Below are 12,357 nucleotides of genomic sequence, written 5' to 3' on the forward strand. Positions count from 1 at the left end.
CAATATAAAAACAGAGAAAAAAGTGAAACTATGTGCTTGCATAGAGCAAAGTGGCGCACAGCTTTTATGCAGCATTTTCTCGCCAAATCTTCACTTGCCCATGTGATCCGCAGATAGCGTGCGTGCAGTGTTTGACAAGTTCTCTTATCTCTCTCTTCTTGGGGCTTGCTCCTCTATTTCTGCATCTGGATGTGGCGAAGAGCTGGTTGCTGTCACATGCTGCATGTCGCGTTATCTCCCCACATGCCCATGACCCTTGTACGGCTGGTCTGTCTGTAATCTAGTGTGTTCCCGTTTTAGGGCTCTATCTTCTTTCGCGCATTGTCCCAGCAGATACGTGCGGTTGATGCTGGGTTTCACAAGGCATTCATGCACGTGTCACTGTGGCAGCAGGTACTGTCTCGCCGCTCTTGGAAGCCATCTTGAGTCTTGCATGCCCTCGGGTGTAACTTCTTGAGACGTTCGTAGCCTTGCCTTGGGACCTCTGTGCCGACTGGCCTTGTGCATCGCTTTTTGCTTGTGATTTTATGTCCTGCCTTTAATCCAGGGATATTGGCTGAAAAGTGAGCTTTGATTTTTTTTTAAGTATTCTGGTTAGTTTCGTTGCCATTTGCGCAAGCTGCCTTATCTTCAAATCGTTGCCCTTTTATACCCGTGCCACACGCGCACAAGAAATGGCAGTAAATGCTTAAGGCCTTAAGTTTGTTAATGCCATTATTTTCGGAGTTGGTGCTACACGTCCACATTTAATGCCATTATCGAAAGTGGCAATGACGATAACGCTTGCAAGGTAGTCAAGTTTCATCTGAATATAAACATTGCTAATTGGCACAATACATCGGGAATTTTGTTCAAATTTAATGTAAAAACGATTTTCCAGTAAATACGGCTGTTCCTGCTTTACAAGTCGAAAAAGTAGCCATAAACTCGCAGGTCATCACACAAGTCGAGAGTAACTGTCAATAAGGCTGGTGAAAATGGCGCTCTTCGGATCGAAAATGCGATATAGATGCCTCATGTTAAGAATTAACCATTTCCTACTAGTTAGGAAGTTGTTACTAACAAAGCTGCATGCTCTTCTGCGTGTGGAATGGGAACGAGAGTACGCATTGCACGGGCGAATGAGTTGTGGCGAACTCAGTAGGTCACGAATGGCAGTGAGGCTAATGCCATTAAATTTACGCGTGTGGCACCGCACGAATGCCATTAAAACTTGAGGCAGTAAGCACTTAATGGCATTAAATCTGTCCGTGTGGCACGGGTATTAGATTCGTTTCTGGGAGCTGGCAGACTTGGCCTTTTCGGTAAGGTTTTTCGTTTGATATGGGAAGACCGGGGAAAAGAAACAGAGAAAAAAATTAGGGGCGATGCATTAGATTGTTGCTGTGGAGGAAATGCTATTGATTTTTCTTCCAATTTTGATTCTGTTCTGGCTCTGTTCTTGTTTTCCATTTATATTTGTAATTGTTTCGTTTATTAATTTTTGTGGAGTCATTGTCTCCATCCTCTCCCCTTACAAGTGGAGATGGGTAGCAGGGAAGGGTACATTTGGTAAAGAGGGAAATCCCCCCTAAATACCACCTGCCACGATTGGCAGGTGGTTGGCAGATAGTTCTCACCGTCATGGCAGTCCTAATGCTGTTGTACTAAAAAGTTATCGCATAAAGTGATGACAGGGAAAACTGCTTGCGTCGTCACATTTCTGTTATTGTGTAGCTAGCTGGCTTTGAGGCTGCGGTTTTTTGTTTAATATTCAAGCTGTTTTTCTCTGAGACCAGCACCTTGGTTTCAACTGATATGCCAGCAATGCGGCAATGACCGGATAGGGATAGCTTTCGCCTTTTTTTGTTCTTTTAAGAGATGCAACATAACACTAACTTCACTATTAGAGAACAAAGGAATGGCAAGTTGGAATGTGTTAACATTGTATTTGTGACTGCAGCACCGTGTAATCCCTTCTTGTAATGTGTGTGACTGAATGTAGCAAGATGCTAATGCTAAGCATTTGGAAGGGAATTTGTCTAATGATTGTGACTTCATATTAGGTATTTTAGGTTTCTGAACAAGGTTGGAACAGCTGTCAGGCTGGCTGGGACATAATGGTTTTGTCGCACAGTTCTGTAAGACGTCATGGCAGTTAACTCTCCCCCCCTGCGAATCTTATTTTCAATCGTGCTCTGCTCCTGAGCATCCCGAAGTTTTCATTCATTCGCTGGAGAGTGGCCTACTGCAGTGGCTCATTGGTGAGGGCGCTCGATTGCTGAGCCCCGTTGACGTGGGTACGATCCCGGCCGCGTTTCGATGGAGGCAAAACGCAAAAGGCGCCCATGTACTGTGCGATGTCAGTTCACATTAAAGAACCCCAAGTGGTCGAAATTAATCCGGAGCTTTCCACCGCGGCATCCCTCAGCCCATGTTGCTTTCATACGTTAAAAGCGATTCACAAAACAAAATGAAGCTTTTACTGGAGAGTGTTTCGGCTTATGTGTATTTGTTTTACTAGCAGTGCAGTGCGTGTTCCGCAAGTCTTGCTAGTACTAATTGTTCAAGTTTCCTGTATAAGACATGATTTTAAAACGAGTATTGTGCTTCACAATGTGGAACGGTATATAATTGGTTCACTGCTTTAGCGCACAAGAGACTGTGTACGCCAACGAACAGTGCTAGAGCACCATATCTCTTCTTCGTGCTTGTCAAATGTGATAAAGTGGGCTTTACTGAATTGAAATTTGACGATGTGAATTCCAGGAAAAAGGTGTATGGCCAACATATCCTTTTTTTTATCGGAAGTGTGATGATAAGTCTTCTGGGAATGCGGGGTAATTTAGAACAATGGGAGGTCATGCACCGCAGTCTACAAATGAACCCATGCCTTCTGCGTTTTTACACAAGGCACCTGAAGTACTGCAGCTCCAATTTCCTTCTAGATTAAATCCACGGATGTGTAGTGCTTGTCTTGTCTCTTTTCAGCATTGCCCGTGTAATGCTTAATGTATATCGATGTCATACAGCACATGGGACATTTTCGTATTTTGCCTGTACCTTGTGTGAGCCGTTGCATGGGTCCCTTTGAACAGCCGAACATCGTCCTTTGTTTTTCCAGGGCACTTGTAGACTGGCCAGAGACGGAAAGGGCTGCCAGGTTTCCCATGTGCAGACGCTGATGACACTGCTGTCATGATGGTCATCAAGATGCACCCGGCAGCGCTGCTCGCTGCCACTCTTGTTCTTCTAACGGCTCCAGCCTTCGTCGTGTCACAGAATGACACCAAGAGTGGTGAGTTCTGTAGCCCGTGCACTCTCTCAATTACGTGCTGACGTGGTGTGGTGTATTTGGAGGCGTTTATCTTGCTTTACCGTATTTTCCGGTGTATAAGACGCACCCTTGTATAAGACGCACCCCCCATATATGCAGGCTGTCATTGAAAAAGTTGGTATATAAGACGCACCTATGTATAAGACGCATCCCAATTTACCCAGTTAGGCTAGTGAGGCTTAATTAAACATGCTTGTGCGACCATTGCAAAATGCACCTTACCTGTGAGAAGTTCTTAAGCACCACTAAGTGATCGAAAAAGGCCACACTCACGCCATACCCACCCACGTTTTAGCAAAAAAAGAAAAAAAAAGAACGAAGGAACTCACCTTATGTCCATAAGAACATTTTATATTAACTTAAAACCTTCGAAGTCTTGATCTTAAGATGTGCTATCAAAAAGCACGCCCATTTCTGGAGGCGACCCAGCTGAAACATTTTCTTCGCACTACATACGTACTACTACGTACACGGAGCAAACAAAGTTTCAAAGCGTGACTGAAAGAAACGCCGGCCTGTCTTGACAATGGCGAGAAACGCGATTGTCACCATCTTTTGGCATTTCACATTACTTTTGCTTGGGGCCTGCGAAACGGTCACAGGTTTATGATTCCGGAAGTCGTCATCCCCACTGTTTAATAATAAAGTTGCTCTCGGTGGTCCCCGTATTGAAGTATTAACCGTGTTAAAACCGCGTTATTGGTAGTGACGTTTTTTCGGTGAAAAAAGCTTGAACATGGACCTGAGTAATTTCGGAACTCGCAAACAAATACAGAAAAAGTCGCATATAAGACACACCCTTGTATAGGACGCACCAGCAAGATTTTTGAAAAAAAAGCCGCGTCTTATATACCGGAAAATACGGTAGTTACCGTAGCGGTGGTCTAGTTAGCGATTTGAGCATCTGCCTTGCACTATCGAGGTGCAGGGTTTGATCCCCAGTGCCGCCGGGTACCCACCGGTGATGCAGTGGGTACAAGTTTTGGCGTGGGGCTCGGCGTTTTTAGGGTGAATGCTTGGTCTTTGACCCCACCATGAGTAGAAGAAGAAAATCCATGTGCCATGGAGCTCTTTGGTCACATTTGAAACTGTGCCTTAACATCATAATCATCATATCACCTTGCTTCAGTCTATCCAATTGCATCGTGAGCGCAGTTTTGATGAATGAAAATGAAAATAAGTGGATGTCATGTTCACACAATTAGGTGCAACTAGTGTAATGACCAAACTGATGCCTAGTATATGAGTGTATTTGCCCTTGCCACATTGAAGGATTTGTGCGACCAGTGCTGCTGGGATAATTTTTGTTTGTTGTTTGTTCGGTTTGTATCTTGTTTACTTGCATCATATGCTCAAGTGTGAATTTCTTCAAAGGCAACTGTGGGGGCTTTCTGAGTTTCACACATTTTAATGGTGCTTTTACTGCCGGTTGAGCTTACTTTCCAGTTGTTGTTTTTTTTTTGCTAGACTTTGCAGCACTGCGGTGTAATGCGGTGCAGTAATGGATTATTAAGTTTCCCGTTTTGTGTCGTTACTTTGGAAAATCTATGCAGGAAATTGCACGTTTGTGATGTTGCGAATCATCTACCCATATATGTTCACCTTGCTTTTGCTGAATGAGAAAGTGATGAGCTTAAGTTTGGTCCTCTCGGGAATTGTGTGCATAGGGTATTCGCTTATATGCATGCGTGAGGGTTTGACCGGTATAGCCCGTGCCGCCATTTGGTGTTCATTTTCATAACATCATACGTCAGTCAAAGTCCAGTTTTTTTATATTGTCACGTAGTGGGGACTGCAGTCCAGCGAACAGGAAAACAGCGAGGATGTCTTCGAAACAGAACTCTTCATTCGGGCTGACTTGCGCCCGCAAAGAACTGAATCACTCGGCGGCGGCGTAGCAACTAGCGTGCTCGGCGGTCGTCGAACAGAATGCCCGCCGCTGTCGGCCGTGCTCTTTTTAAAGCTGATAGCGAACCTTCGAGATAAAGCGTGGAAATTTACTAGAACATTCTGGCACAAAGTAGAATCGGCTTTGCCTGGATGCGATCAATCGAGATAAATCTAGGCGCGTCTTTGCGTCACAAACGAAGCGATAAAGCGGCGTGTCGGCAGCCTTGAAGCATGAACAAACAAACACTACAAACAAACGCTACAAAGATTCGCGGCAATATCAGTGTCCTGTGTTTTGCTGTTTTAAAATAGATTTGGCCATTATTTTGAAAACTGGTTCATTGCACCTAAGACAGAGAAGTCCGACGGATGTAAAATGAACAGCAGCTCAATGTCCGAAAATTTCCTGGAGTTGGCCCTGAAGGTTGAACGAGATGTGGGACACTTTCTGCTTTCCCCTTCCTTTTTTTTTAAATTGCCTCCTTTAAGCGTCGAGACCTGCTAAGAAAGCTTTTGGTAAATTAAGTTTTGACTATATGCGTATGAAGTTCACATACTATACATAACAGGCTTTTACCGAACGGGGATCGGACCGACTTAAAACGCCGGCACATTTTGCACACTGTCTATGTAATTTGTGAGTGAACAGCCGATTCCTTGAGGTTCTCTAAACATCGCCTTTCATGTCAGTATTTCACTTTTTATGGATAGCTCATACACGTGAAGGACTTGGCGGCTCATGCGAGCGGTGTTATCTCTCTTCTGTGAGAGTTGCTCAAGGCTTGCTGCAGCCACAGTAGCATCTCAGCTACTGGTGTAAATGTTGGGCAACAAACCTGGTGTCATATGCGCTCGCTCCAGCAGTCCATTTTCTCACTGTCTCTGTCTGTATCAAGCCCCAGGATGCCTCAGTCCGGCGGACATCAACTTCACGTCGGTGGATCCGAGCAGCTACGACATCCGGTCAGTCCGGGTTCCGGAGGCGAGTGGCATGGACCACCTCTACAGCATAGTGACTCACTTTGCCGGTCTGGTTGCCAGTCCAGGAGTGCCTGAAGGTGAATGGCTTCTGTTAAATGTCCTTCGCGCCCGTTGGGAAAATGAGTCTGGCTTTAGTGCTCAAGGAAAGCTTCACATGATGACGTATCCCGAGCAGCACAGGTAATTGGCCCAATATTGCAAATGGATGGTTTCACTCCGGGCCACTGTAGGAACGGCCTTTGCCAATACATTTCCAATATTGGGCCGACTATCAGGGGTGCTCGGGATCTCATTTTGCAGATATTTTTATTGCATAAAAAATATTGCTGCTTTTGAGCTAACTTTGGTGCCTTTTGTTTACTGGAATCATGGTGTTTCTAGGGGATTTTGACTCTTCTAATTTGTGCATTGTTCTATTTGCAGTTGTAAACAGTTTTTCTGGAGAATGGCACTAAGCCCCTGAAAAAAAAAAGTTCTCTTCACTACCGCCCCTATGACCTATTTCAGTTTGTTTGTGTGTGTGTGTGTGTGTGTGTGTGTGCGCGCGCGCGTGCGTGCGTGCGTGTGTGTGTGTGTGTGTGTGTGTGTGTGTGTGTGTGTGTGTGAGAGTGAATTCAATGTGTAAAAAGATCTCCTTTAGGAATAGGTAACCAGTGGCCTTGTCCTGTTTCCACTGCAAACAGTTTTCAGTCATCTTAAGAAACTGCAGGCCCATACTGCACAAGAGCTTAATGATCAATGCATTCATGATCAATGCATTCGTGATGGAGTTGCTTGCCTCTGGTATGCATGTCAGTTTGGATGTAGTTAAACTGATATGGTTTGTTAGTTCTTCATTGCCCCACTTGGGCTCATGGTAGGCGACTTGTACCTTGTTGTGATTTTATTGAGAATGTGGCCCCACAGTGCTTTGTTTACCCTTGTATCTATTCCTGCTTTCAGAACTGCTGAAAGATGACCAGCTATTCAAGGATCCTGTTTTCGTGTTCTGGAACCGTTGGCGAGAGGTGGGTGCTTTTAGTTCTTCTGTCCACTTCATTCCCGCATCTGCAGTGGCCATACTTTGGGCAGAGATATAGCTAGTGTTGGTACTGAACATATGTGGTGACACAGGTTGCAAGAGTAGCATAAAAATGCTTTTTTTTTTTTTTACCTTAACACACACATTATAGAGAGCAACTCTTTCTGGAAACAAACAAGAGAATGCTTGGTTGAAGCAGTTAAGTCTACATCTGTATCTAGTTCACGAGGAACTGTAAAAAAAATTATTTCTATTTTGCAGAAATTCCTAATAAAGTTGCTGGAAACCGTGCACGAACTATTGTTCTGTCTGCATACTCTTTGTGAGTGCAGGGGGTGGGATTATTGGTAGTTCTAAATGGTGTGCTTTGCGTGCACGTTGAGTTCTAATTCAGGAGAAAGCTTTAGCTTGGGTCGAGCTCTTTTCTTTTCGAAATCCTTAGAAAATGAGAATATGGTTTTCTTATGCAGTTTCTTTGTTTTCTGGATGGAATTGCTCTTGTTTTTGAGAGAAAAGCTAAGTTCTAGTGACTTACAGACTCATGGCATTGCTGTTGAGGCCTCATGTTAGTTAGAGTTGCTGTTTTTTTAGCGAAATTTGAAAACCTTGACCACTGCGGTGGCTCAGTGGTTACGGTGCTCGGCTGCTGACCCGAAAGATGCGGGTTCGATCCTGGCCGCGGCGGTTGAAGTTCTTTGGAGGAGAAATTCTAGAGGCCCGTGTACTGTGCGATGTCAGTGCACGTTAAAGAACCCCAGGTGGTTGAAATTTCCGGAGTCCTCCACTACGGCGTCTCTCTTAGGTTGAATCGCTTTGGAACGTTAAACTCCCTAAACCAAACCAAAACCTTGACATTTTATTCCGGCGCTCTTGTGTAGCTTTGTAAATTGTACATGGGGAGTGGACAAACCTGCCGTCTTAATTTGCAATACGTGATTGCAGTTTGAGAGGTTATCAATTGCAAGAGGTCTGCTGTCGTCTTGTTTATAATCATTTCACTACCTACTCAAATTTCAAATGTCTCGCTTGTTCACTTTAAGTGCTTTAAATGCTTAATTACTGTACGGTAATTGCTCATAGTAGCCCTTTTCCCCATACAGCATTTCATTAATAGTAGCCCTTTTCCCCATACAGCATTTCATTAATTGAATTTGGCAATTTTTTTAGGGGCTCTGATTTTACAAGTATGTTCATTTCGGCAAGCGAGGCTCCTCAGCAACTTTTGAAAGCTGCTGGGTTCTCTCGAGGCGGAAAAGATTGAGAACCCCTGTTTGCGACAGTTGTCGCTCTTTTGAGAATGCAAAGAAGTACAGAGTGAACCTCTGTACCTCATTGACCTGTGGGGTGGCCGCCTGTGTTCTACTGTGCAGTTCACCCCGATGTTCAAGGGCGTGGTCATCCTCCTGGGCATTGGGTTGGCCCTCGCCCTGGTCGTGCCACTCGTCGGCGTGCTGGTCCTGTGTTGCCGCTGCTGCTGCAAGCGATGCGGGGGAGCCGACAACGTGCCCGAGAAGAAGGGGGACGCGGCCAGCCGCGGCTGGCGGGGCGTCGTCCTCTTTCTGCTCGCCGTCGTGCTGCTGTGAGCCGCTGCTCCTATCTCTCCCTTCTGCGGCAAGATGCTCGCTGTACAAAAACGCTGTGCTGTGTTAGGGCTGGCATCTGTGGGTGGGTGCTAAGGAGTAGTTACTCATTTCAAACCTACTCCACCTTTGCTTGGGTTCCTCTGAACACATTGGGTTCCTCTTGGGTTCCTCTTGGGAACACATTGGGTTGCTTGGGTTCCTCTGAACACTGTTTGCATTTCGAGCTGTTGATCAGTTCAGCCTCACCGTGCTGTCTGCAAGCTGTGTCAGCTTAGTTCCTAGAGCGACTGCCTCAAGTAGGCAGTGGTCCTGGGTACATTATCTCAGTCCAGCGCAAATTTTTCTTCGATTATGACGTTTCGGTGGACGCCATACAGCTTTTCTTTGTGGCCGTACGGCTGTGCTTGGGTGGATCCTAATGAGTAATTGCTCCCTTATTTCAAGCCCCACAGACCACTTTGCTTTGCTGCACTTGAAGCATGATTGCACAAAGCCGACGGGATTTGGGGCATTTTTCACAAGCGAGAGGCTTAAGGCTCCTGTTGTGCAGAAAATCCGGTGGTGGTGGCGTCGTTGAGCGAAAAGTCAGCTGGGGTGGCATGGTCTGCCTGGGGCCCAAGATTCTGCTCGGCCTCGCGCAACCCATTTTGGTCGAAAAATGAGCTGGTCACGTGACCAAATCCTAGGTCCCATGACCTTGGCGTGGCTTGATAGGGTCTGTCTTGAAGGAAGAAAAGCGGTTCAGAGGTACAGTCTTTGTCAAAAGTAACCAGGCTGCACGTTTTCCTTCTCAGTCGTATATTAAAGCTATTATGCCAGCCCTCAAGCTCATATCCCTGTATGGTAAGCAGAACCCCTGTCCTTATGTTCAAAGAACTTTTTGATCTTTAGGGAAGCCGTGAGGGCTCTACTATACGGATGAGAAGCAAACCATGGAGCCTGGTTACTTTTGACAAAGACTGTACTTCTTAAAGAAATAAACGCCACTTTTGTTTAACTATATTTCTTGACGGTAATAGGGCAAGTCTACTTACTGTAAACTTCAGATACAGCGAAGACAATCCGCGTGACCGTCAGGTTAGTTATAAGCGGGCTCCACTGTAGTTGCGTACTACAGTTGCTCAGGGGACAAATTTTTTTTTTTCTAATTGTGCTGAATTCAAACTAAGGGAAGCCTCTTCAGTAATGCACTTAATATGCTTATGGGACCAAAGCATCAACTTATGGGTCAAATTAAGCGAGTTCAGGTTAACAAGGGCCCATTGTAATTGGGCTCCATTGAGAGGGCCCTTTGTGCTGCAGTGGGCAATGGTAATTCTGGTTTCCCTGCCGTTGGCCATTCTTTGCTGAGTCTCCTCCGTGCTCTCTCTCGTTTCAGCTTCGCTGTGGTGTGTGCATTTGTGACGAATGCGTATGTTCCGGCAGCAGTGATGAAGTTTCCGGATAGTCTTGGCAACTCTGCGCACGACGTAGTTCTCATCGTGAACAAGACCAAAGATGTAAGTGCGTGGTCCTCCCTAGCCGCAACTTTCTGTGTGCTTTACACTTGCGAGCACTGTACCTTTGGTTAGCGCCATCGTACTTTCAAAATTGCCTTTTAGAAGTACAGGGTACTAACCACCAACTGTATAAAGTTATGTATAGAAGGCACAGGGACTGTAGAAATGGACATCGCTCAAGAATTAAAAAACTGTTATGAATTGGTAGTAATTAGCACTGTATGCAGTTTTCTGCTGTGTTATGCTTTGATGTTTGTGTAAATATTTAAGCTCCTGTCGCTTTGCTATGTTATATTTCTGGGATATTTTTGACGTTTGTATCCTTGCTTCCTTGTTTAGATGTGTATTAAAGGAGATGTCAGCATCCTTTGGCACTGTGTGCGACTACTTAAAAAAAAAAAAATATTAGCAGCACTAAGAAATATTGCAGCGCTAAAAGGATTGTAAGGCCACTAATGACATGTGCTGATGAGTGTGGGAAAAAAAGTTCAATAAAGGCCATTCGAGCATGCAGTTACTGAGGGCATAGTGGAAGGCATCCTGTTATAGAGTAGGAAAATGCATGCCTATAACACTAATAAATTATTATTATTATTATTATTAATAATAATAATAATAATAATAATAATAATAATATGTAGTGCTGATGTAAAGGTCAGCGCTACACTGTTCTTAAATACTAAACCAGATATGGCAAAGCAAGAAAAGGTGTATATGTCCCTACAGTATTTAATAGTCTTCCTGGTCATGTATTCTCCGCTACTTCCAAAGCGAACATAAAAACGGATGCTAGAATTTGTGTTGTCTTGAAAAGGCCAAATGATTTCTACAGATTTTTTTTTTATACTGTGTATTTTCTTCAGTATTTGCACTTCAGTGTATGTGTAGTTGTTATATTTTTATTGTTTTTAATTTTCACTCGCCAATGTTGCCGGGCATAGTCCTGCAAGCCTCCACTTGGCTTTGACACGCCGAAGTTTGTGTGTATCACAAGGTGGTGTGGCAATAAAATTATTATTATTATTATTATTATTATTATTATCATCATCATCATCTGGAGTACTGCAGTTGGTGAGCAATGGGTCATTTTCGGAAGAGGCCTTGCTTAAAAGCAGTGTTATTATTTAAGCTGATCAAGGTTGCTTATTCTGCACGTATGTTGGCTGAAGAGCAAACGTCGCAGCATCTGAGTGGTTTAAACGAAATTCAAATCAAGGCCCGCTTTGCTGGATCAGTGTGGCTGCATTTCGCAGCCTGTGGGACTTTCGAGAAATTAATGCGGATTCTTTTCTTTGCAGGAAGTGGACCACTTGCTTGTGAAGAACTATGGAGAGTTCAAAGATGAGTTCGAGCAGAGGCTGAACGGTGAGCCCCATGGCTTTCGCTGTCTTGTAGCAACATATTTTGTGCGGCCACGCTTTTCTCAATATGTTGCTTGCATTCCGTGCAGTCCTGGAGATTCGTGCTCTTGAGGCTTTTTTTTTGTATATACTATCTGCTATACCATCTAAAACTAGAAGTCACCACAGCCTAAACATCACGCCTTATTTTGCCCGCACGGACACTTTTAAATACAGTTTTTTTCCGCGTGCAATCGAATATTGGAATTGTTTACCCGGTTCCACTCGCTCTCTTCCTTTAGAGCTGTGTTTAGTGGCTATTGAATAGTTTTTCCGTTTTTCTTGTTTTCACTCGTACTGTTTCGGATGTTTGCCATTGTTGTGCTCCCTGTTTTCCTACATTGTAGTTCACACCCACCCCTGCAATAGCCCAATAGGGCTGCAGTATGTATAAATAAATAAATAAATAAATAATAGTAGTATATGTATAGTAGTATGTAATAGTAGCTGTAATGTGAAAGCACATCTCTCCGATGATTCAGCTGTGTGTTCGTTTACTTGTCATGACAGTTTTTCGTACGCAGAAGTTCAAGAATTTAGTTTGTCATTTTTTCCGTACGCTCGAAAGATCTTTTCGGTACGCTCGAAAGATCTGAGTTCTAAACAGTACTCCGCTGGCCCTGGCTAGAGTTCACCTAGTGCTTTGGATTTTATCGCTCCGTGGCAG

The 12,357-nt window shown here is 44.4% G+C and overlaps 1 protein-coding gene across 1 annotated transcript in view; it reads left to right on the top strand.

The window, feature by feature from the left end:
- Window positions 1–12,357, top strand: part of LOC149348837 (prominin-1-A-like) — a 65,331-nt gene that overhangs the window by 11,164 nt on the left and 41,810 nt on the right. Inside the window, exons 2-7 of the mRNA XM_089588390.1 lie at window positions 3,104–3,277; window positions 6,103–6,264; window positions 7,130–7,194; window positions 8,579–8,787; window positions 10,170–10,290; window positions 11,589–11,655. Of these exons, the coding sequence (XP_089444516.1) occupies window positions 3,178–3,277; window positions 6,103–6,264; window positions 7,130–7,194; window positions 8,579–8,787; window positions 10,170–10,290; window positions 11,589–11,655 (724 nt within the window). The 5' untranslated portion in view covers window positions 3,104–3,177. The remainder of the gene's footprint in view (window positions 1–3,103; window positions 3,278–6,102; window positions 6,265–7,129; window positions 7,195–8,578; window positions 8,788–10,169; window positions 10,291–11,588; window positions 11,656–12,357) is intronic.

This window comes from Amblyomma mixtum, chromosome 4 (genome assembly GCF_055824585.1).
Source record: "Amblyomma mixtum isolate Tamu chromosome 4, ASM5582458v1, whole genome shotgun sequence".
Taxonomy (NCBI): Eukaryota; Metazoa; Arthropoda; class Arachnida; order Ixodida; family Ixodidae; genus Amblyomma; species Amblyomma mixtum.